Genomic DNA, 25,351 nt, shown 5'->3' with positions numbered 1-25,351 from the left:
GGAAAGGCTGGCACAGCTGGGATTGTTCAGCCTGGAGAGGAGAAGCTTTGGGCTGAGCTCAGGGTGGCCTTGCAGGGCCTGAAGGAGCTGCAGGAACCATGGAGAGAGACAATTGCCAAGGGATGGAGGGACAGCACCCAGGGAATGGAGGGACAGCACACAGGGAATGGAGGGACAGCACACAGGGAATGGCTTCCACTGCCAGAGGGCAGGGCTGGATGGGATATTGGGAATTAGGAATTGTTCCCTGTGATGGTAATGAGGGGCTGGGATGGAATTCCCAGAGCAGCTGTGGCTGCCCCTGGATCCCTGGAAGTGCCCAAGGCCAGGGTGGACATTGGGGCTGGGAGCAGCCTGGGACAGTGGAAGGTGTCCCTGCCACGGGAGGAGGTGGAATTGGATTTTTTAGGTCCCTTCCAGCCCAAACCTGGCTTGGACATTACCTTTGTACAGCCCTGCTCTCACACCTGTGGCCTGCACTGCACAGACTCCAACAGGCTGCTCCAAGGCAAAAGCAAAGGAGCCTCCATAAAATGCACCTCAAATCCAGGACTTCAGGTCAGGCACATCACCTTGGAGTCAGACCCTTCAGGAATGGGAAAACACCTCTGCCTACCAAGTAAAATCTGCAGCATGAAAAAGCAGAGTGGACTTGAGAAGAGCCCTTGGTTTGGAAGACATTCTGCAGATCAGATCAGTGTAGCAGAACAGATCAGTGTTATCTATAAAAAGGTAAAAAGTGGCATAAATGACTTTAAAAAGGGAGGGAAAAAACCTCCCCACTTCTTCCAGTCTCACAGTTTACTCTGGTTTCATAATTTGCATTTGGCAAATACCTCAAGAAATCAAGTCTTACACAATCTCATTTCAAACTTCTTCCCCCAAAGCTTTGAAGCCATCTGCCACATTTGACAAGTCTGAAGTTTGTGAACTCCTACAAGGATTAAACCCAGCAGCTGTTAGGAAACAAGAAAGCCTCACTGCAGGCTCTTGGTAGATACTGGAGAGCACAGAAGGGAAAATAAAAGAGGCAGTAACATTCAAATATGGAAAAAAAAAATCTTCAGTCAACACTCACATCTTATGAGAGACACAGTTCATCATTAGTTCTGAGGCTTCCAGAATATTTAAGGGGTGAATATGAGCTGCTTCCTACATCAAATGATGGGAAAAAGCAGAATTTAAAAGTAGTATCTCTTCTTTCACTGCCCTACAGTACTCCCCCAGTACCTAAACATTTCCTGCTATGGAGAGCTTTCAAGCAAGAACAGTGAACCCTTGAAGAATTGTGCCAAAACACCAGGTTTCAGTCTGATTTCATCTCCCAAGCTGCCAGAGTTTTGTTTGCCACTTTTATTCAAGGTGTTTAGGAGCATTCTCACACCTCAGCATAAAGCCAGGTAGTAAAAATTGAATTAAATATAATGTAGTAACTGTTTTGAAACACTGCAAACTGCCTGGGTGATCACACCAATAGCAGAAATACATTTACAATTCCTCTGCATAATTTACTATTAAAGATATTTCTTTATCTGCTTTATTTATTATGAAGCAAACATGTAAAAGTAAGAAAATGGTGCAGCCAACTTTCAAAACAACAGAATTCTCAGCTCAGATCACACATAAAACCAGTTTTTGAATTAAAAGGATGGGCAGAAATGGGAAAAAAAAAAACCTCAACAAAGCTTCAGAATTTGTTCCAAAATCCAGTTCCAAAATCCAGTACCACTTTAGGCAAGATCTGCTCATCTGTAATTACCTGAACTGAAATTTAAATCAGTGACAGTTCTGTGAAGGAAAACATTGTTCAAAAATATCCACTGAGCATCCAGTGCAAGTCAAAACTACACCCAGCAGAGAACAGAATCACCTAGGAGCAAATTAATACTTTAACAGCATTTAAAAAAAAAAATGTTAAATTAAACAGAATACAACTCAGAACTGCATCTCAATCCTAGTTAATACTTTAAATAAACTGCTAAAATTGTTACCAACTTCCAGAGAATTTTGGGATATGTTTTAAAACCTTTTACTTTCCTCTATAAATCACATGCTCTGCCTAAGAGATCTTTTATTATTCCTACCATTGCCCAAATGTTGGTGTTTTAAAGTGCATTAAATCAGTTTGCCCTGGCAAATCTAGCTGAAGCAGCCTGTGATCCTGCCAGCCCCTTTGACCAGGAGAGGTTATTTGTTATTTTTCACTAGCAAGTTTTAAAGGCATTTACCATACTCGAATTACTGCATTTTCTATCACTACATACATTAAAAAGGGCATGTGGAACTAGAAATAAGCACAAGCAAAATTCTCTGTGGATGGAAAAGGACAGAGTTCATTTTCTCTATCACAGAGAAATCTTTGAGAAGCATCAGATATTAGAAAAAACTTCCAAGTCTCAAAATAAAGTAAAAAAGGAGAGTTCTCATTAGATACAGACAGAATTCCTGATCTGCATTTCCACTTTTACTTATAAAAGGAATACTTTAAGGTAAGACAATCCCTTCAGGAGGAGAAAAAGGAACTGTTTTTCATATCCAAGGTATCTTTCCTAAAATCACTCCAGAAAAAGTCTTCCAAGCCATGCAGAAGGGTGTTTGCAGTGATGAAGTTAAAAGCAACAAAAAATGAGTGGAAAACTAAGAATCTACTGGAATTTATTCTACTTTTAAGGGAAAAAAATAATTCCAAAAGTCCTCTAGAGAAGAAAGTGGAGTTTACAAAAGTGCAGCATTACTGTCCTTGTCAGATGTAGATATTATTGTGAGTCTCACTGGTTGTCAGGAACTTCTTCAAGACCTTGCTGCTTTCAGAGGCATCCTGGGGAGAGGAAGAGAGGATCAGCATCACCCACAGTGCTGGGCACAAAGCAAGAGCCCCACTGGCCTCTGGTCCCATTTTCATTACTCTGAACATTATTAAAATATTAACTGTAAGCAAAACTCAGGTATTCTGAATGAAGTTAGCCACAGGAATCTGCAGTTCAGCAACAAAATGGGATTTATTAATTTGCATTCCTCCTTGCTTGGACATGAGGGGAAGAGCCTCAGTATTTGTCATTGTTCCCCTTCAGAGTTTAAATATTTATGTCTTACTCAGACTTACTCAGCAGAACAGAATGAGCTGTACTGAAAAGTGATTTTAGAACTGAAATAAACACCTCAGTACACACAGACCTCTTTGGCATTTAAATCTGGGTTCAAAGTGTTTTCAACCAACTAAAATTCAAGTAAAAACATTTCAGAAAGAGTAAAACATTCATTTTAGGAGCTGCAGTGGGAATTGATGGGATCAGTGGGATTTACTGGGAGGGTGGTGAGGCCCTGGCACAGAGAAATTGTGGCTGCCCCATCCCTGGAAGTGTTCATGGCCAAGCTGGATTTCACAGCTGCTGATTTAGTATAAAAATTTCTTCAGAAATTTGGTCTTTTAGCTCCAAAAAGCAGTTATAGGTCAAAATGGGTATTTTAAGAAGCTTTCCTGTATGCCAGAAGAGAGGCAGATACAGAGCTAGAACAGAGCCATCTGGTATATGAATAGAAAATGTAAAAATTAAAAAAAAAAAAGACAACAAAAAGTTTAAAAGTTTTAAATGAGGCAACTCCAAAGGAAACTGCAGCTTACACAAGCACAAGAAATCCCTCTCTGATATATCCATACCATCAGAAGAGCCTGAAAATTCAAAATGAAGTTCTGAAGGAAGCTGTAGATTCATTATTTCTAAGCCACACAGATGTTACAGCAGGTACAAGCACTGTCATTACAATCTGTATTTTTCTGCCTTTTCAGATGAAATCCTCACAGGGGAACAAAATCAGCAGAATGCAAGAGATGCAGACAGACAAAACCAGCCCACAGCTGCCATTAATTTTAAATATGGAATTTTACCTTGGCTAAACTCTTCAGGACTTTAGAAGCAAGCAGAGGCTTGAAGGCTTCAATGGTAACCGTGTCCAGCTTGATGACATCAGTGTAACACTGATAGAGCACTGCAGGGATCTGCCACACCTGGCAGTAACTCAGGACTGAACACAGGGCAACAGAAAATCTGTGTTACATTCAGCAGAAAAGCAATCTCAGCTCTCTGTATAAAAATAAGAATTCTAAACCCATGCATGTTTAATTACCAGCTCAGGATCCTGACTGCTGGAGCAGCCACCCCACATTCCCCCAGCTACACAAAGAAATAAACCACCAAAAAGGAGTTAAATGCAGGTGATTCTTCCTGGCACATACCTTACCTGGAAACTGTACTATTGGTAAATAAAAATAGTAGCAACATCTGCAAAAAAACCCAAATAAAAAACCCAAACATAAAAAGAAGTGTGAACAAGAGAAAATCATCCACTTTTAGCTCCTTCCAGACAAGCTTTTCCTCATGCTGCTACCATTAGGGATTGTAAAATGAAAAGCTCAAGGTTTTTATTAAATTACATAAATAAAACTGAACCTAACTTCTCTATGAGGTTGATTAATAGCCCTGTCCAAGCTTCCTTACCTGTAATATAAGAAAGGACTTTGTAAGCTTTTACTTTGGATGCTCAGATGAAAATAATTCTTAATAAAACTGAATTACTAAGTAAAATTCCCCAAAAAACCCACTGTACCACATGATTTGTAAGGCTATACTGAAGAATTTTCCAGTACTTCTGTCCCTCACGTAACAGGTAAAATGATTTGTGGCTGGTTTGGAAAATTGTCCCTATTTTCCAGGGCAATGTGTAAGATGGGAATCTGTCACTAATTAACTTTTAAAAAGCTGACTTGTTAGCCAGTTCCCACAATTAAGCAAAAATTCTAATTGCAGTGGGATGCTCCTCAAGGAGAATTTTGTGTTTCCACCAGCAGCTCTGTAAATAACTGGAATTGTAAAGTACCAGCAGCAGGAAGGTCCCTCACAATGTTGGGTTGCTCCAGCAGCGGGCAGCAGACCTGCTCCTGGAATTCTTTGGTCTTCAAGGCTCTCAGGAATGGAGATACAAGTGTCAGAGTGGATTCCTGAGTTTTATAATCAGCTACAGGACATGTAGAAAGGATGGTTACTTGCAAGCCTTTCTTCTGCATGGAGCCAAAAACCTGAAATCAAAAAATCACATCAGCAAAATTTCTCACAATAAAAGCAGAGACACCTCAAAGATTCATTTCAATTTCAGTGCAAAAGGCACTTGGATTCAGGTTTGTGGGACTAAAACCAGTTTGAATCAGAAGTCTTCAGGTAGAAATTTCCCAGGCATTGCTCCTGAGATGGAGATAAAAAACCTCAAAATAACTGCTGACATATTTACCAAGTCTAGTGATATTCTGGAGAGGTTTTAGGTTTTCAGTACTTTCTATTCAACATATTAAGATTTACTGCTTTAATTAATGGTAATTGTAGAAAGAAAAAGGATTCCAAATAAAAACAAGCAGTTCACTGAGCTGCATAACATTTTAAATGAAAACTGTGCTGCCCGGATGTCCTATGATATTTTAAGAGTCTTTATTTTAAATACACAGATTTTATTCTATTCAAGTTGAATTGAGAAAGAAAATTTAGGGTTGTCTTTCTCAAGTTCAAAGAACAGAGTTTTGAAGTACAAAATCCTCTGGACATCACAAAAATAGGAGAAAAGAAAAGAGAGAATTTGGAAACTGTGACAGAAACTTGCCTGTTTCTGTCTGTGTACCAATTCCAGGAGGGAAGCTGCCTGTGCCCTCCCATCACTGTGTCACCACTGTGACAGCAATCTGACAGAAATATCCAGGAGTTCACATATTTCCCACTTGCTTTGTTGGGAACACTGGCTGGAATTCATGGCTGGAAAACTCCAACCTGTGTGTTCTTATTTGTCAGTGATCCCTTACAGAGAAAACAAGCCCAGGTGTAAAGATCTGACTTGTGGAGTCAGGAGATGGTCAGTAAATCAGGATTTACACAGAGAACAGGTCTGCAATTCACATTAAAAGCAAAAAGATTGCCAGCGTGTTGTTTCTGCTGCACATTTAAAAATACCAACAACCACAAAGCCTAAAAATACTCAGGAATATTGACTTGGTACAACCACACTCCTACTGCTCAGGAACACCCACACTGGAAATCACAAATATCCACAAACAACTGAGGAACACAACAACCCCCCAGCCACGTTTCTTCTGCAACCCCACTTTAAATGAAGTGCAGGAATGTGTGGAATACAGCAAAAACAAAACGTTTGAGGTCTCAGGGTTTTTAAACTTCCAAATGAGCCATGATCCCCCAGCAAAGCTGTACTTATCTCTAAGCACAGCTTTAGAATCCCTGCTCGTCCATCAGCTCAGCAGAGGTTTAAAGGCAGGCAGGCAGGCAGGCAGGGAGCAGACAGACAGCAAGACAAAATAAGCCACACTTCCTCCAGGCAAAGCAGTGACCAAAATCCATCAGGAAAATCAAGAGGAGGAACAATCACCCCTGGCTTTACCTTATTAAAATCAAAATGAGGATAGTTGGAGGGACTCCACTGAACCAGCAGAGCTCCTGTCCCTGGCTGATGCTGGGGTGAGGCCCTGGGAATGTTAAATCTGGGAACAAATGGGACAAATGCTGCTTGGGAGGGACCTTCCCCTCCAGCTCCCCCTTGGCAAAGGCACAGAACACACCCAGCAGCTGACACCATCCACCAGGAGCTCCACAACTGGTTTGTCTGGTGATCCTTTAGCAGCTGTACAAATTGCTGCTGGTTTGGTTTTTTTTAATTTTTTTTAAGGAAAAAATCTCCCAGAGGTGAAATGCAGCTGAAATAAGCCATGGAAAATGAAAACCAAGCAGGAAAAAGGTTTGGGAAGTGGTTAAGGGCCAACAAAACTGAAACTGCTCTCAGCTGGGAGGTTACAGCAGATACAGCTGGCAGCTTCTAGAAAGGGATTTCACAGATCCTGCAGACAGTAAATTTATCTATCTTTGAATATTTAAAAAGAAAACCACAGAGGAAACTTATTTAACACTGTCATGTTTAAAGTATCAGAGAACAGAATCCCCACCCTCTGGATTTTATGACTCCATTTATTTTCTTGCCAGCTTTACCTTCTCAAGCCACTGGAACTGTTGATCCTCAGCCACATAGCAACTACACTGGCACAATAAAACCTAAAATAAAGTAAAAACTTGTGTAAGCAAGTGGTTTAAAGAGCACAACAACAGCTCATAATCACCTGTAAGGATGATGTGGCTGGCAGACAAGAACTTGTTCAGTTATTCTGGGTTTCTTTAACTGTTTCAATGAGAATTTTTTGTTCACAAATGCAGTGAAGCCACAAGGCTGTGACATCTTTGTGCTGAGCTCCACACTGAACTTCACATAGTTTTAGTGACAATTAACTCTTCAGCTCATTTATGACATTAATCCATGGCCCTGCAGTGCCTTGTCTGGGGGGTGGATGAAGGCTCTATTTTTCAGAAAGCCAAAACACAGAGGAATTAATGCTCAAGTCACTCACTGTGGGATCTGATATCAATCTGTAGAACAAACAGAAGGAGTCTGTGGGGAGGACATTTGTGGTGCTGGATGTTCTGCACCACTCATTCCACAGCTTCACAACTCCAACCACTTCCCAGCACACAGAATCCAGGATAAAAGATGACAGGAAACCTGCAAAACCCATAAAAATACCGTTAATTTATAAAGAATAAAACCTCTGTTTTACAAATAAATAGCTGGACTAAATTAGATTATTCCTTTGCCATCTGAAGGAAGAATAATTCATTTTTATCAACTTAGATTTATTGACCAAATCTAAGAAACAGCAGCAATGTGAGTAGCCACACTGTACCCAAATTTAAAAAGATTAAGAGCTGTTCAACCTATACAGATCCCTAACATAAAAATCACTTGTTCTTAGGAATTACAGCATTACAAACAACTTCAGTTTCTTTAGTATTAATTAAGGATGTGAAATATTAAGTCTCTAATACTTTCTGACATAGTACATAGAGTAGATGAAAAACAAAAATCACTGAAGCAGCAAGGCAGAATTATTACACTGATTCTAGAAAACAGAGGCAAGAGTGTGGCAGAAATGTTCATAAATCAGATTCCTGTCAAAAGCTACAGAAGACAGATCCAAAATATCTATTACCGTTTTTCACAGAAAAACCTGAACAAAACCCAAACAAATTAGCAAAGTTAACCTTGATAAAATCTAAATGCCACTTAAATGCAAGCAAGACTTCTCAGTACTATTAGAACAAAACTTTTGCCAATTAATAAACAATCCCAGAGAGTTTACCAAACAAAAGCCAGGTAAAAAAGGACTGTTCAAACTAAAATATATTTTGCTTTTCCTGTTCAAGTGAAAATACAGCCATTTTCAGGAGGAGTAAAGAGCTGTAGCAATAACTGTATTTTACATGTACAGAAGAACTTCAGCTTTCTCTGGACAACTCCAGGTTTAACCTCTGCTCCTGGAGGAGATGCACATTTGTGGACACACACATTTAGAGAGCTAAAGAATTGCAGCTTGGCAATTCCTTTCAGGCCTGGATTTCTCCTGACTCTCAGCTCCATTCCCAGGCTGACAAGCTGACTGCAGCTTCAGTTAGGGAGGAGTCTCCCAGGGTGACAACATGGTGACAAACAGAGTGGAATTCATAATAAAGATTAACACCTGGTGTCTTTCCCGTGGGACACATCCTGAGGTGCTGTCCCAAGGATGTTTTTCCCAATTGTCCAATGAGCTCCTGTCCTGTCCTGGCTGCACTAACACACTTTAAATCGGGGCTGTCTGTACAATAAATTGGCCTTTTTTCCCCAAAAGAGCTCCGTGTGTGTTGCTGCCCTTTCTCTCTTTTTCTAGCGCAGTAACCACACACATTCAGTGAACAGAGGGGCTTAAAGAAAGCTGGAGAGGGATTTTCACAAGGTAACGGGATGGCAGGACAATGGGGAATGGACTTTAACTGAAGGAGGGCAGGGCTGGGTGGGATATTGGGAATTAGGAATTGTTCCCTGGGAGGGTGGGCAGGGCTGGCACAGGGTGCCCAGAGCAGCTGTGGCTGCCCCTGGATCCCTGGCAGTGCCCAAGGCCAGGCTGGACACTGGGGCTGGGAGCAGGGAACGTCCTGACACATTGACACCTCCCTCCCACCTTCTGCCTCCTCAAATTAACCCCCAAAAGCCCAGCAGCAGCAACAGCCGGTTCCGCACGCACCCGCAGCGTTCCTTCCAATGGCCACGATGAACCTGGAGCACACCAAGGGCTCCTCGGCACAGCCGCCCGACCGCCAGGTCCACAGCACATCGATCTCCCTGGGAAAGGAACCACACGACACCGAGCTGGGAGAGACCCACAGCGACCGTCCAGAGCAACTCCTGGCCCTGCCCAGCCCCTCAGCAATCCCAGCCTGGGCATCCCCGGCAGCTCCTGGAGCTCTGGCAGCCTCAGGGCCGTGCCCATTCCCTGGGGAGCCTGGGCAGTGCCCAGCACCCTCTCGGAGAGGGAAGAACCTTTCCCTAAGCTCCAGCCTGGTACCTTTTCTTCTCGATCTCCTTGCGGATCTCCCGGTCCTCAGGCGTCTCCTCCCGCGCCTCCTCCTCCTCGTCCAGGCCGGCCCGGGACGGGGCCACCACCACCTCACCGAAGAAAGTCGCCATGGCCGCCCGCCCGCGCCTGCGCGGCCCCGCCCGCCAGCGCCGCAGCGGGCCCGGGAGGCTGCGGGGACGGGGGGGACACACGGGGACACGGCCGAGTGACGGTATCGCCGTGTGCCGGCGACATCTCCGTGTGCCGGGGACATTCCCGTGTCCCGGCGACACCGCCCTCAGCATCCCGAGCTTCTTCCCCAAGGGCCGCATCACGGACGGCCCTGGAGCGCTCGCAGAGGCGGTGACTCCCAAACCTCCCTGGGCAACTTCTGCCAAGGATTAGCCGTCGTTTCGGCCAAGAAAATCATTCAGATATCCCATTTAAACCTCCCCTGCCTGAACTCGGTGCCGTTTTGTCCTGTCCCTGTTCCCTGGAGCAGAGCCCGACCCCCCCTCCCTGCCCCTCCTGGCAGGGACTTGTGCAGAGCCACAAGGTCCCCCCTGAGCCTCCTTTTCTCCAGCCTCAGCCCCTTTCCCAGCTCCCTCAGCCCCTCCTGGGGCTCCAGCCCCTTCCCAGCTCCCTTCCCTGCCCTGGACACCTCCAGCCCCTCCAGGGCTCTCCTGCAGGAGCCACAACTGGACACAGCCCTCGAGGGTCTCTCAGTGCCAGCACAGAGGGACAATCCCTGCCCTGCTCCTGCTGGACACACAATTCCTCATCCAGCCCAGCTGCCAGTGGCCCCTTGGCCACCTGGGCACCCCTGGGCTCGTGTCCAGCCCCTGGCACCAGCACCCCCAGGGCTTTTCCAGCCCCTCTGCCCAGCCTGGAGCTCCACGGGGTTGGGGTGACCCAAGGGCAGGACTGGCCCTTGGCCTGGTTGAACCAAAGAAGAGCACAGTGACATTCCAGGTGTATGTACAGCTTTACTTTGGTCCACTAACACATGTACATCATCAAAGCCTTTAACACGAAAGAATCTGATTCCTTTATGATTCTGTCCTGCACTTTAATGTTGCCCTCTGTTCATGTTGCCTGATCACCATCAGATTCAGGTCCTGCTTTAAAACAAACCAAAACAACCCCCAAAATTTACATTAAATAAAAGATCCTACTTTTAAAGGTCTACTACTTCCCTGAGTACAGCTACACCAAACCAAAAATGCTCACTTAAAGGAAGGTGAAAGAGCTCCCAGTTCAGTAAGAATGGGATGCTCCTTTAATAAATTAAAAATAAATAAACAAACTCTTAAAGGGTGAAATACCTTTCCAGTTTAATAATTTCTCTTCCCACTATGTGTATCAAATTAGGAAAGACAGACCAGCACATGCTTTGCTTAGAAAATGGAAGTGTTAGGGTTCCTAAGGCAGTGATTCCCTCTGGGATCTACAGCTCCAGAGGCCAGAACCTTCTCCAGCTTTCAGGGATCACCATGAACCTGTGTGTGCAGTGACAGAATACAGCACCTGAAAGAAAACCAGCTTTGTAAATCTAAGCCTAGATTAGGAATACAAACCTACCAGCCAAATTTTAGCTGTTCAAACTGAAAATTAATGAAAACTGATGTTTCGGTTTAGTTATTTCCAAATTGGAGGTTGTACTCCAGATAATACTGAGAATAAGCACCTGCTAAACAATGAAGTTTATGGAAAATATTTTAAAAAGTGGACTTACTACCTTGTAACAAAGTTTGCTCCTCAAAGAAAACACAAGACCATCTTCAAGTTTCATCACTAAACACAACTGTGTTTGTATTTCAAGAAACCAAATAAAGTATCCAGATAAACGTTTATCTTGAATTTACAAAATTCTGCTGCAATTCTGCTGCATCCTGTTAAAGGCTATGCTCTAAATAAAATTTTCCTGGGGCAAGAACAATTTAAATTATTTTTGGACTTTACAAGGAAGTTTTAAGAAAAAAAAAAAAGAGTATTTCTATATGCTGAGATAATATCTGGGATAACAAAAGTGATGGTAAATGCAGACAATGTCAGTGAGGGTGTTGGAGAAGTGGCTCTCACTGATACCAGTTCCCTTTTCCATGATGTATTTCCATTTGTACAAGGAATTCTGTCATTATTCACCAGGATTGTGCAACTGCACTAAATTTTTTTACCCCCAAACCCATCCAGATCCCACTGCTGGAAAACCAATTCCCAACCTTGCTATTTCAGTTCAAATGAGCTAGGTTAGGATAAATCTAATATTTTGCCACATCTTCTACTCAATGATGAAATCAGGAATGAGCAAGTTTTCCTAAGTGGGAGAAAAGGGAAACTGCAGAGCAGAGGAGGAACTGCAGAGCAGTGGGGAAGGAGCAGAGATTCCCTGGTGCTGGGCTGGGGGAAGCCACCGTGGGGCTCCCACCAGCACAATTCCAGGGAAAAAGAAGAATTTAAGAGTTGCTGTGTGTTTTTGCCCTTGATATGTGTTCAACCAGGGACTTCCATGTATTTTCCTGGAGAAATTTTCTTTCTTGTCAACAAGAGCCACCTCAAACATTGTGAAAACAGGAGATATACTGCAATGCTCAGAAACTGGTAAGGTTTAATCAATGGGAAATCCAACATTCAAACACTTTAAATATGGAGGAACAACAGAAACGTAGCAAAAAAAAAAAAAGGTCTGGAATGTCGGAATCCTGCACCTCAAGCTTTCCACGCATAAAGAAAACAGAACAAGTGTTTTGTTTGTTTTTCTATTTTATAAAGAAAACACACAAAAACCCTTTAGGCCCAAGAGTTCACCTGCATTTCAAAATCTTAAAGTTTACAGTATAGAAGTCACATTAATGATGTACTACCTGTCAGCAGAACCCTCTGTTCACCTCTGGAACTGGCAAATAAACTTCTTCACTGGTAACTGCTTATCAGCAATGCAAGTACAGAACATTTAACACCTGCACTGAACAAGCTGTGAAGTTCTCAGCCTTTTCATTCCTCTTTGAATGCAATGCTTGCATCCACCAGGTTTTTAGAGTGTGTACTATTATTTAGAAGCCTGTTACTATTGTAGATGATTTCATACAGCATTAGAGATGTTTGAAATCTGTTCTTGAATGTTGCATGACCTAGGTAGTATTTCATTGCAGCACCCATAACAATAATACTCAACATACTGCTATTAACCTGTTCGCAGTGTTTCAACATTTTTTAACTCTTGTTTATATGTAATAAAATACCAGTAAAGACAAAAAATTGCCCCTATAATGAGGCACATTTTGGCATCTGTGCTAAATGCTGCTACATGGGCAGGCAAGTGCAAGTCAAAAATATGAAAAAGGAGAAAGTCATCATCTAATCACATTCATTAACTTTTTCATAGAAAAATATAAATATATTCCCTGAAATGTAGGACAAAGAAGAGCCAGCACTCATCCGGAGTTCTAGTGCTATTACCATTAAAAAAAAAAAAAAAGAAAAAAAAAAAAAGGAAAAAAAGAAAAAAAAAAAAAAAAAGAAAAGATGGGCTGGCTTTCCTTTTGTGTTAAGGTTACGTTTCGCAGCCGGCCTCCTCGAGGGCTCTGTCGTCGTCGTCGTCGCAGTCGTCGTAGCGCACGGTGCGCCGGCCGCCGTTGCGTGTGCGGATCTTGGAGCGCCGCCGCGCCCGCCGGCACCCGCCGAACTCCAGCTCCTCCGAGTCCTGCTCCTGGCTGCCTTTCCGCCGCTTCCGCCTCCTCCGCTGCGGCCTCCGGCAAGGCTTCAGCAGCTCCGAGTTGATGCTTTCTTTCCTGGCGGGTTTGGATCTCCTCTTGCGCTTCCTGGTTTCCGTGGTGGCGTCGCTGCAGATGGTGGTGTCGGTGCCAGAGTCCGAGGAGAAACACGTGAAGTTGGCTTTGGAGCTTCCTGCAGTCCCAGGTGCTTCCGCATCCTCGGAGGCAGAGCTTTTCTCCTCTTTCTTTCCCCCCATTTCAGATTCTGTTGTTTCTTTGGAGTCATCCACCGGTTTTAATCTCTTGAAAGAAGCTCTGGGTTTTTTATTCGCTGCTACTCTGGTATTTTTAGTTTCAAGTTTAGCTAAGTCAGAATCTACCTCCTCTTCGGAGTTACTCGTACAATGGTTGTGGGCTGAAGCTGCCCGCCTAGAAATCCCCCAGTTCCCCCCATTTTCTACCCTGTGGTTTGTGGAATTCTCCTCCGAGGAGTCGTAGTCAAAATGATTCAGAGCCGCAGCACAGAGGGGTTTGTGTGGCTGCACGTGGTTCTCACTCTGCTTCTGAGTCTCTGTCTCCGAGTCAGTCCTTTCATTCTCAGACTCAATAATGTATTTCCTTTTCGAAACAGAAGACTCAAGCCAGGAAGGTTTTCTCCTGCCAGAAACCTGCTCGCTCTCGTGTTCAGACCTGGAACAAGGCTCCACCTCCGAGCTGTCGAACAGCTTCTTCCTGCAGGCTGAGGACACGCTGCCCTGGAGCTGCTTGCGGTTCTTCCTGACGGGGCAAACGCTTTCTGAGCTGGATAATTCCTCCTTTGCATCGCTCATTATTTTGATCTTGCTGGCAGCCAGCGTGGCACACCTGCGGGGGTTCTTCTTCTCCCCCACGCTGGACACCTTGATGTGTTTCTTGTAGTTGATGATGCACGTCCTGCTCCGCAGCACTTTGGCATTTTGGCCAGCCTCCTCTGATGTTGGCTCTACAAAAGAAAGAGTTCAAAGTTCCTTTCAGTGTCTGACATTCTTGAAATTATTCGTTTATTGTGGCCAAACGCTGCCACCTTTAATGAAATACACAGATATTGAATTTTATTTTGATTTCGACTGTTAAGTGTAATTTATCTCAGTTCTTTAGTAAAAATACCATCAGTATCCCAGGGGTTCTTTTAACTCTTGAGATTGTCACTTTCAAATCTTTTCATGGTCTCAAAAGAGCCTTCTTTACCATCACCCTGTTAATTATCTCAGAAATTACAAATTCCCTCACTTAACAAACAGAAATGCTGTCATATTATTAATACTTGTTTCATTAAAAGTTATATTTTTCTTACTAGGATAAAACTTGTAACATTAATTGCACATTTTAAACCTTTTAATCCTAAGAAAGAAACTATAATATTTCATGTGGATGCAAGTTTCACAATTTTAGATGGTTTCAGGTGGAGAACATTGAAACCCTTCAGCTCTTTAGTGACTTTAACAGATTGCTAACAGTGAATCTTCCATTCAGTGTTTTTTAAATTAATATAGAACTTGCTTAGGTTGTGTTTTAAAACAAATATTCAATGTGTAAATCATATACTATGAAGATCAGTGTTTCCCTTTTAAATAAAGCAATTCATACTTATGAATTAAAAAAAAAAAATCAGAAGTTCTTGAAGTAAATTTAAAAAAATAAACAAAGAGGGGAAAATTATGAGACATAAATTCCAAAGTCCAGGTTGAGTACCAATATTAACAACCTCTTCATATATCAAATCTGGTCCTTATTTAAATGTAGATCCTTTTATGTACTACTCTAGTACATTGCTATTTTTACATTTTCAAAGGACACTTAATTTCCTTTCCTTGTGAAGAGGTTCCATAAATGATACATGAATATTACTACTTGCATTGTGTGATTTTATGGCCAAAGCACAACACTGTACACTGCAAAATGCTGTTTAAAAGATGAATTAATCCACAGATTAAAAAGAAGAGTTAGATCTTATATTATACACTGTCCTCCTATATTATTAAATAGCTGGAACACAAGCTAAAGAATAAGTCCACCCTTTCTGCAACAATGCCAGAATATTAAAATTATACTTTATGCACAGTATCTTAAATTTGGAACAAATCTATAATAAAATGTATTTTAATTCCTGTGAGCATCCAGAATTAAAAACTGCAAAGCTACAACCAGGTGGCACAGGCAGAAAGAGAGAGCATTAAACCAAGTACCCCAGAAACTGGAAGAGCTTTTAAAAGACAAAAAGATGTAAAAGTCTGGTTCTTCAGTGTCCTGGAGTTCAGGCACCCAAAACCCAAACTCCAAACCTGGAATATTGGGCAGGAAAATCCAGTCTTAGCTCCAACCAGCTCAACTGCAGAGGGCACTGCAGCCCACAAGGTATTGGCACAATTTATCTGAAAACTGCTTCCAATCTTTTCTGATCTATAAAATCCCATGCTAAACACTACATATCTACAAAATATATTATATATAACAGAATCTATTTTTAGGTGTAAAACAGTCTATATATAGCTCTGTAATGTATATATTATTTATATTATACATATTTAAAAATAACCAAAGCAAAGCTTCCACATAAATTATTTAGCTGGCTAATTGAGCAGAGTGTATATACACATATATAGTTACAGTTATAGATATAAAAAATACATATTTATTTGAAAAATAGAAACTCTTCAAGTATGCCCCTATATATGTATTAAATATAAGTTCTTGGGACAAAACAAGTAAATATTCCTTGTGGAAAACTGTCAAGAGTCATCTTAACAGACAATTTTCTTAAGATTCTTAAAGCACATTGACAGGCTTGGAAGGACTACACCAGACACCGACCTCTGAATATTCTTTCAAATTCCAAATCAAGACCAATTCCCTGATTACATGAAGGCAAAATGTACATGACTTGGTTTAATAAAAACATCAGCAAGCTTTAAAAAAAATCCAAACCAAACCAACTCTCTAAATCATGATCAGCCAGCACACAAAGAACTGAGTGACAGATAAAAATTACAGAATAAAAGCCAAAAATAAAAGAATGTAACCTTCTGGAAAAAGTGGAATATAAATCTCACTTCTGCCAAGTGCCTGTCTGTGTTAAGGACTCTACACATCATTGACAGAATAAAATCTCAGAGTCAAATCAAGTTTCGGGTTCTGGTGCACACGATGATTGTGAGAATAATTTAAACATCTTTCCATCAAATTAGTTTTGAAAAACTATCAATAAAGTTACTTCAACTGAAAATAACAGTTGGAAATCTGCTGTAGCACAGAAAATCTCAACAGAAAATTAAGGCAAGGTAACAGAACTGCAAACCAGAGGGTTTTGGTTACCAAAATCTTCAAAACAAGGAACTGGACAAAGAGAGAGAACACACTGCTCTTTTGGAGATTTTCTCTGTCATTTACTCAGTATTAAGAAATAGAGAAATTAATTTTTAAAATGTTACCTTTTCTAACGATTTTTGTTTTTCCTTTCCTCTTCCTCATCTTTGCTTTTGCAGAAGTTTCACAGTAATTGCTGTTATTGGAATCACTCTCCGAGTCTGAATCAGAAGAGCGATGGAAGCTGGAGGCAGCTCCAGATTTGGAACTCCTCACAATCCTGGTGGGCACCAAGCTGTCCCACACACAGCTCTCCTCCTCCTCCTCCTCCTCTCTGGCTTCTGCTTCAGATTCTGCTGTGTCCTCTAAATCACTCAAGACTTTTGCTTTTTTTGAAGGAGGGGATAGCTGCAGCCCAGAGCCCTTCCTGCCATTCCACCTGTCCGACTCCGAGTCCACCTCATCCTCAGAATTGCTCACTGCAGGCTTGTGATGTGTAGGTGTTGACTGGCCAGAAACCTTTTGGCTGCTGCCATCCTCGGAATTATGGCTTTTGGAGTCCTCCTCTGAAAAGTCTAAGGTGGGACTTTTCACTTTGGGAGACACAGAGCAGACAGGGCCCCGGAGCTGTTTGTGCCCATTGCTCTGCCAGCTCTTCTGCTTGGTCTGCGTGTCGGGCTCGGAATCCGAGCTCCCATTCTCAGAATCACTGACGAATTTCCTCCGTGGAGCAGAGCAGCCAGCCTGAGAAAGAGTTTTCCTCTTGGTGAGCTGCTCTTCTATTTCTTTGTCACTCTCAGACTTCAAGCCTGCCTCATCCTCGGATCCCTCCAGCAGCATCCTCCTGGCGGCGGCCGAGGCGTTGCGGTGCGGGAGCTTCCTGTTCCTGCAGATGCCGATGCTCTCCGAGCTCGACACCTCTTCCTCCACGTCACTCATCAGCCTCAGTTTGTTGGCAGCCACAGCAGCGCTCCTGCGGGGCGTCTTCCTGTGCCTGCCCTTGCTGTTGCTGAGGGGCTCGGATGTCACTGCTGAAGTATTTTCAGAGTCACTTCCATATAACTTTTTCCTGACTGCTTTCCTTGTATTCCCGTTCTCCTGAAGAAGTGTTCCTGTAAAGGAAAGCAGGGATCAATATTTTAAATATGAAATAGCAGTTCTGAAGTCTTGTCAAAACTGGGACAGGTTCAACCCACAGACATGATGACATTCCCAGTGACAGGTGCTTTTGCTGTCAGAAATTTCAGATTTATTCTGGTTTTGTGACAATTAGAACTTCTTTATGAATTGCTGCTTTTTTCCTTAAGATATGCTGCAAGTCATTTCCTCTCACCAGGCTCTTGATATCTGCCCTCTTCTTCTAGTCATGAAAAAAATATTTTAAAAACTTGACTGTAGTATTTGAGAGCTTCAAAACTAGCACCAATTAAAAAAATAGTATCTTACACATATAACCATTAAAAAAACCCACTAACTCCACTCAGTTATTTTTATAAATATAAATATATAACTATAAAAAGATGCATTTGTCCTGCCACCCCACCTGTCTGTTTCCTCTGAGCAGCTCGGTTCCGAGTGAGCCTGCGACTGCTGTTCCTCCTGCACACGCCATTGTGGAGGGGAGAGGACACAGGAGCCCCAGAACAGCCTTTGCTGTCTTCTGAGCTGCTTGAGGAGGATGAAGATGAAGAGGAAGTAGGTGAAGAAACCCCAGAACCTTCTACTTCACTCTCTGTTAAAAAAAAATAAAGCAATTGGCAGTTAGAATTCTAAACAGTTTCAAGTTTAGAGTTATGTCTTGGTGATCCTGGAATCTTCACAATCCTCACATTAACTTAAAATGTATTCTCATGCCTGAATGTCTTACAGGGATCGAACTGATACCCCAAAAAAATCCATATTCATACAGTGTTCAGTGACAGAAAGCTTCTTTAACCTGAATTTAAGTTTCAAATAAAATAAAACAGCTCTTTTCAAGCACCAGATTTAAAGGAAAAGCATGTTTAAAAAAAACCCTAAAACACAGAACATTTTCTAACAGATTTTACCAGAATTTGCATTCTTATTCTTTGAAATAAGGTGAACTTTTATCAAGGTGAAGTGTAGGGGAAAAGACAGAAAAGCTTTAAAGTTTCAGGGAACTTCTGTCATTTGCTAATTATGGATAACAAGTTTTATATAACATACATACACATATATGGGCATATAATCTGTATTTTATACAGTATCAATTATCAAATACTCTATGCTTTCCTGTTGACAGGAATAAAAATTTACTATATTCTACATGATTTTAAAGCAAAAAAAATTATATATAGTACACAAATCTTTTTATAATAATGCATCCAAAATCCAGTAAAACACAAAACTTTGCATCACACCAAATCCTGAAACCTTGTGTAAAAAACTTGCACGTTACAAACACAAAGCTCATTTAACAACTCGGAATGCAAATTGCAGCAATTCGAAATTCTGACCTGATGACAAAGCAGAACAATTAGTTAGTGTTGTGGATCTCGCCTTCCCATTCCTCTCAAAGGAGGGCAGGCAGGCAGAATCCGAGGATTCTCCCGAGGAACTCTGGTTGGAGGAGCCAGCGTTGGGTTTATGGCTTGTGACACAGGCGGCTCTGCTTGAGGTAGGCTGAGGAAAAGAATCTTCCTGCTCACATTCAAGTTTGGCCTGAGACTTTAATGGTTTCTGCTTCAGATTTCTAGTGAAAGAGAAAGTGGAAAAAGCAACACAGGTCATAAAACTAGGAGAGGAAAGCATTTCTGTATTTTAACAACATTTGATACGATTTTGTGTTTCTGGGAGGGCATTTTATGAGTTAATGTGGCATGGGACAATTGTAATTCTGGCAAGGATAAACATGAAGTACTTTCATTAAAATAAGTCTGCACTCCTAGGGAAGTCATACAAGAGGAGACAATCTTTCTCTGCTCTGAGAAACAGAATTTAATGGTGGATGTCCTCCAGACAATTCATGTTCTCTTATTTTCACTGCAGCAGCAGCCTCAGTTCCTGTTGGATTCCCAGCCTCTACTTAATTGCACATGAGCCTCCAACTAAATGCTATCCATGCAAACATTATTCTACAATAAACTGAGTTCCCAGAACACAGCAGGTGGAACCTTACAGTTTAAAAGAAAGAAAACCTCACTCATTTGATCCTTCCTTACTGCCACAAGCCTGAGTGCTACCTGCCATCCTGCTCAGTCCATTATTTTCATCTACAGAACTGTTTTATCAGATTTTTTCCTTAAATTTTTCAGGTTTTCAGACACTCATTCAGGTGCACAAGGTGTATAATTTGTTATCCCAAACCTCACTTCTGCTGTGCCCGACTGAACAGTCACACACAATTCTCCAGATATGAGCACAAATGAGATTCAAAAGACAATTTCCACCTATCCTGGTCCCTGAAGTTAGATTTTTTTTTTTTCTTTTCATTAAAACTCTTACTCCCACCCTTTCCCTGCCAGAGAAGCAAGACTGGGCAGCAGCAGAAGGGAAAAGCTCAGTTTCAGTAATTTGCCACATTTATTGTCCCACATGCAAATTAAGAGCAGGAGTTAATTATGTCGAAAAGCAATTGTGTCAAAATTGTTTGTCTTCAAAAGAGAACAGGCAAATCCAGCTCCTAACTGAATGCAACAGCAAGTGACAATTTCTAAAAATTCCATAGGACTGACTTTATATAACAAAACACAATTTATGCAGATTTTCAGCTTTGTAATATATCCAGCAAGTAAATTTTTGTTTCATTCCTCAGCATTTTAGTTAAATATTGATTTTCTGATTCAAATATTAAAGAAAAGCTTTTCTACTCGTCTGTCTCCTTGTATTTCTCAGTTTTATATTACAACAAAAGACCCTGATTTTTAAACATATTTTCCCTACTACATGAAAATTATAAAAAGTCTCACTGGGGTTGCAAACCATTAAAAAAAGAAATTTTTCCCCTCTTCACAGACTAAATGTGAGAGCCAACATGAATATCAGTCAGCTGAGATAAATCTTTATACTTTCATAATTTGATTACCTGAGCATTTTGGTGGGCTGCTGCACTGAGCTTTGATTATTAAATCTTCTCGTGTACCTCTGGTTTTTCCGTAGCTTTTCGTTCTGTTTCTGCCCATTTTTGAAATCTGAAACAATTCTTCGGATTTTCTCTTCAAACAGTGCTGACAATCTCAAGGTCATACTGTAAATCTAGGTAAGGAAGTGGTTTCTATTAAAAACAGAGCCTTTGATCCAAGGCTAATATTTGTAATATTCAAAACTGCACAGAAAAGCAATAGGAAAAGCACAGGCAGTCCTGTGTAACACCAAATAAATATGAAATGAACATATAAAATGTTTTTGCCCTATTTCTCTCCACTATCCACCCAAGCAGCAGCTTTATCAAAAGTACTGATAAACAAATTGCAAAACAAGATTTAATTTAATTTTAAGACATTCACAAACCCTCTGATATTAACAGCTACCTTTGACTTTTTGTTTGGAGTATAAGATTTTGCATTACTAAATATCAGTCTGATGTCTTTGCACAGTTCCATTGGAGTGTCATAATTCCCAGCTTCCAGAGTTTCTTTCACTGTACCAAAATCCATTGGAGTGTCTATAATATGTCTGTAATCCTATAAAAAAATAAGAAAAAAGATTTCTGTGAAATATAAAGGAAAAAAAAACTTTTGAATTTTATTTCTCATTTAGGAGTAGTTAAAATGACACAAATTATCTTTGGCAGCAGTGGAAAGAGAAACACCACAGCAGAAAGTAACACTTTTGCTGAGACAGGTTGATTTAACATCTCCTTTTCATTATCCCACGAATTTTACTGTGAGAAACAACAGATCTGGTATAAAAAAAAAAATCCCCAAAACACAACAACCACACAAAAACCCCCAAGTCAAACCCCATTGAAACATCTCAATCTTTCTTTCTCTCTCATTCATGTTATTTTAGAGAACCTCAAGATGTTTTTAAAACCTGAAATGATACTCAAACTCAAAATGTGGAGTCACCAGGAGAAGTTATGGGCTATAAAGAAGTTTTTTTCCTTTAAATTAAGTTTGTTGGGTTTTTAGAGAAAAAAAGAGACTGAGGGGGTAGTAAGATTACCATGAACAACTAAAAGAGAGGGAAAAAAAAAATCTAATCATAGCTCAGGCTCAGTAAAAAGATTTTAGACCTTCAAGAAACTTGTTTTAATTAAGAAAATACAAATTTTTCTAAAATAATTCCCTTACAAGGCACAGCAAAATAGCAAGAAAAAAAGAATTTATTAATGTTATCAAGTACAACTTACAGGATATTGATCCAAATCAACTGGCTGCCTGAAGGGTTCAGAATCCTCACACTGGAAAATTAAATTCACCAGTTCCATGCACTGCTTCTTCCAACAGTTTTCATCATAGCCACTTTTCAAGGTTTTTCCTTTTTTTAAACCCCGTCCCTTGAGGGGAAAAAATAGTTAGGAAAAGTATTAATGGAATACAGCAAGAAAAAAAATCAACCTGATTTGGGTTATAAGATAAAGATTGGCCAACTCACTTTTCTTCTTCTGTATGATGTTCTTGGAACACATTTTTCATCATCCTGCACAAAATAAAATCAATTATCATAAAAGTGATGTAGGAAAAAATAGGTGATGGAGGCTAAAAGTGTCATTAGATTTGAGACTGTGGTAAAATTAAATTTTCTTCTTAATTCTTTCAATAAGACAAAAGATGAGCATAAAAAAATCTCATCATCTGGGAGACCTGGAAAGCAATATCCTAGATAAGGACAAGAGCTGGAGTCTGGAATCTTCAGTGGTTTGAGAAAAGGAAAAACCACCATCAGAAATTGCAATTAGAAGTTACCCAACAGCTTTGAACTTCAGTGACTAAATATTACCAGTAATGCAATTCACTGATAATAAGTGACATAAAGCATTCATAAAAATTGCTACACAGTTCATGTTTGTATTAGCTATGTAAATAACTCAGCAATTTTACCAAAAATATTTGAAGGTTGCTAGTAAGAAAATAACATAAATTACTGGAATTTTCCACCAAAAAACCCAACTTACCAGATCAGCATCATGACAATCTTGTTCATCATCTGTTGTGCTACATAATTCAAAAATATTTGTACAGTCCTGGTCACTGCAATGCAATTAAATCTCTGTTACTGGAATAGCAAAAGCAGAGCTGTTGTTTCCTAAATTCAACTCAGCCACAAGCAAGTACTCCATATAAAAGGGAAGACAGTAACTGAGTATTAAATGGAATATAAAAATTAAGATTAGGGATTTGAAAGGGGCCTGCCCAGCTGCAGGAAGGCTGCCCACACTCACTTCAAAATAAACCTCTCAGTTTATTTTAATCTTTCAACGAAGTCAGACAAGCTACAACAGGAACTTCTACACAGAACAGCACAGAAGTTACTTTTTACAGGCTGAGCTACTTCACATACTCAACGTCAAGTGACATTTTGGGACTGTAATACCAGGGAAAAAAAGTGAAATGCCTCTAAGCTAAACACTTGAGTATTTAGGGTAACACTCAGAATTATACATCTCTCCTTACTGCACTGAAAAGAGTCAAAGCAGGGATCACCACAAAGGGATATTAATTAAGCTGTTTTCACTCTCCACTGTTCAGAAGCATGAAGATTCAAGCAGTATTTAAATAAAATGCCACTTACTTGATAAACTTGAGGAGCTGTGTGGTGATTTTTTTTGCAGCTCTGGCAATAGCACTCCCAGGCTCATTGAAGGTTCTGGCATTGCTTTCAATGTATCTGACTTCCCAAACCAATGCTGAAATTCTCCTTCAAATTAGAAAATACTGCATCTTTAATACTAAAGAAAAGTTTAAAACCAGCAAAAATTATCTCTGTGATTTCCTGTCCATGTTAGATTTACATGCCCTATTGTATATCCCTTTAGGGCAGTCTCAAACGTTTCCTTCACATGGAAAACCCAAGGAAGCAAAACCAACAATGTACATTTTTCATCACTCATTTCCCAACTCATTACTGATAATTCATCCTTAGACATTTTGAGATATAAACTCGGTTAGTTCAGCTGGCCAAGTAAGCACCAGCATTTGTTACCCTTAAATCATAAAATACAACTGAAATCATCCCAATGATGGTGGATTTCCTGGAACCTTTAAAAACAAGCATTTTTTAAAAGCTTACATTTGACTTATTCAAAAGGAGGGGGTATAATTTAATCACTACTCTAAATTATCACATTTCTTCTGGAAATATTAGAAGCAGCTGCTTGTTACAAAGCCTTGAGAAACAGAACACAAGCTGAGTCATATCTGAGGACTTTTAATTAATAAATACAAAGCACAAGCAATTAAAAAGGAGTTACAAGAGCTTTGGCCAATTAATTACATTTTTAAAGACATCCCAGCTACGATGTCCCTGTCTTCCCTAAAAGACCTTACTTTGAGGCCAACTGACCACTGAAAACAGTGCCCCCTGCAAAATGACAGATTTGAGAAACTGCTACAAACTGAAATTATAATTTGATAGAAATGAGCTGCCACAAACACGTAATTTCATTTGTGCAACTCGTTTTCCCAATTCCTTATACCTGTGAAGCAGAGATACCCCAAGTCTGCAGTTCTTCACTTACAGAATTTCCAATGACTTCCCAAGACATTTTTTCCATCTTATACAGGAGGAAAATCACTATTAATGTCTCTGCACTGCATTTACAGACACACTGAATGCAGGTCCAGATGAAGAATATACTTAAATTTATTTTCAAGCTATGGCTGACCAGCATATCCAGCAAACCAGAGCTTTGTCATCATTACACTCTTCCCTCTTTCTCTAAAACGCTGCTGTCAATATTTAACATTTCACCTCTTGTGTTTAAGCTCCTTTCTGAAAATAGCAAGAGCTTAACCTTCTTTAAGTTCAAAGTAACTGAAGGACAGCACTTCAAAAGCTGCTTCAGTGCTGATGACAGCTCAAACTGAGGGAGTTTTAATATGTGGTGATTTCAAATAGTGAATTTCTCAAAGAAAGCATGTCAGGGTTTATAGCAGCTCTGAAGAGAGTGCCCGGGTGAGTTTGTCCCTGGCAGCACTGACCTGTAGAACCTGTTGGCCAGCCGGGTGCGGATGGTGTTGAGGTCCGTGGGATACGCGATCACCGTGCAGTACTTGGGGTACGTGCACAGGTCCACTGGGCCAGCAAAAGCTGCTGAGATGTCTGGTTAAAAACGGCAAGAACAGCAAAATTTCACTGTTTGGCCTCATTTTTGGCCTTCCAGTATCTGAAGGAGTTGACAGGAAAGGCAGAGAGAGACAATTCCCAAGGCATGGAGGGACAGGACACAGTGAATGGCTCCCAGTGCCAGAGGGCAGGGCTGGATGGGATACTGGGAATTAGGAATTGTTCCCTGGCAGGGTGGGCAGGGGCTGGCACAGGGTGCCCAGAGCAGCTGTTGCCGCCCCTGGATCCCTGGCAGTGCCCAAGGCCAGGAGCATGGAGCAATCTGGGACAGTGGAAGTGGAAGGTGTCCCTGCCCATGGCAGGAACTTTAGGGCTTTGAGGTCCCTTCCAACCCAAGCCATTTTGGGATTTTATTTCAAAGCCTGTAAGGTCCATGGCAAGTGAGCTGGGCGTTATAAAACCAATGATGTTTAAAATCATAAAGATCTCAGAACAAACATGAAGAACTGCACAGAGTTCTTCAACATCTGCTCATTAAAGCACTTTATCACAGGGAATTTTTAAGGGATGCCAGGGATACTCCAGGCTCTTTATAAATGTAACATCAGGAGAAAACCACCTGAAGCTCAGCTCA

The 25,351-nt window shown here is 41.0% G+C and overlaps 2 protein-coding genes across 2 annotated transcripts in view; both read right to left on the bottom strand.

Annotated features, from left to right (window-relative positions):
• Positions 1 to 1,523: 1,523 nt before the first annotated feature.
• On the bottom strand, positions 1,524 to 9,640 carry PSMG1 (proteasome assembly chaperone 1). The gene is made up of 7 exons (XM_014880625.2): positions 9,482 to 9,640; positions 9,161 to 9,258; positions 7,451 to 7,602; positions 7,038 to 7,100; positions 4,876 to 5,074; positions 3,887 to 4,023; positions 1,524 to 2,818 (listed from the first exon to the last, which is right to left on the bottom strand). The coding sequence occupies exons 1-7, from the start codon at positions 9,601 to 9,603 to the stop codon at positions 2,744 to 2,746; spliced, it is 846 nt and encodes a 281-aa protein (XP_014736111.2). The 5' UTR covers positions 9,604 to 9,640; the 3' UTR covers positions 1,524 to 2,743.
• A 798-nt stretch (positions 9,641 to 10,438) lies between these two features.
• The window catches only part of BRWD1 (bromodomain and WD repeat domain containing 1), a 42,782-nt gene continuing 27,869 nt past the window's right edge, over positions 10,439 to 25,351 (bottom strand). Inside the window, exons 31-41 of the mRNA XM_014880624.2 lie at positions 24,633 to 24,753; positions 23,224 to 23,349; positions 22,607 to 22,682; positions 22,087 to 22,131; positions 21,842 to 21,988; positions 21,018 to 21,170; positions 20,573 to 20,742; positions 19,005 to 19,240; positions 18,071 to 18,259; positions 16,653 to 17,639; positions 10,439 to 14,167 (exon numbers count right to left, since the gene is read on the bottom strand). Of these exons, the coding sequence (XP_014736110.2) occupies positions 13,026 to 14,167; positions 16,653 to 17,639; positions 18,071 to 18,259; positions 19,005 to 19,240; positions 20,573 to 20,742; positions 21,018 to 21,170; positions 21,842 to 21,988; positions 22,087 to 22,131; positions 22,607 to 22,682; positions 23,224 to 23,349; positions 24,633 to 24,753 (3,392 nt within the window). The 3' untranslated portion in view covers positions 10,439 to 13,025. The remainder of the gene's footprint in view (positions 14,168 to 16,652; positions 17,640 to 18,070; positions 18,260 to 19,004; positions 19,241 to 20,572; positions 20,743 to 21,017; positions 21,171 to 21,841; positions 21,989 to 22,086; positions 22,132 to 22,606; positions 22,683 to 23,223; positions 23,350 to 24,632; positions 24,754 to 25,351) is intronic.

The sequence above is a fragment of the Sturnus vulgaris genome, chromosome 2, assembly GCF_052056855.1.
Source record: "Sturnus vulgaris isolate bStuVul1 chromosome 2, bStuVul1.hap1, whole genome shotgun sequence".
NCBI lineage: Eukaryota > Metazoa > Chordata > Aves > Passeriformes > Sturnidae > Sturnus > Sturnus vulgaris.
The sequence above is the reverse complement of the archived record's forward strand: the minus strand, read 5'-3'. Positions and strand labels throughout refer to the sequence as shown.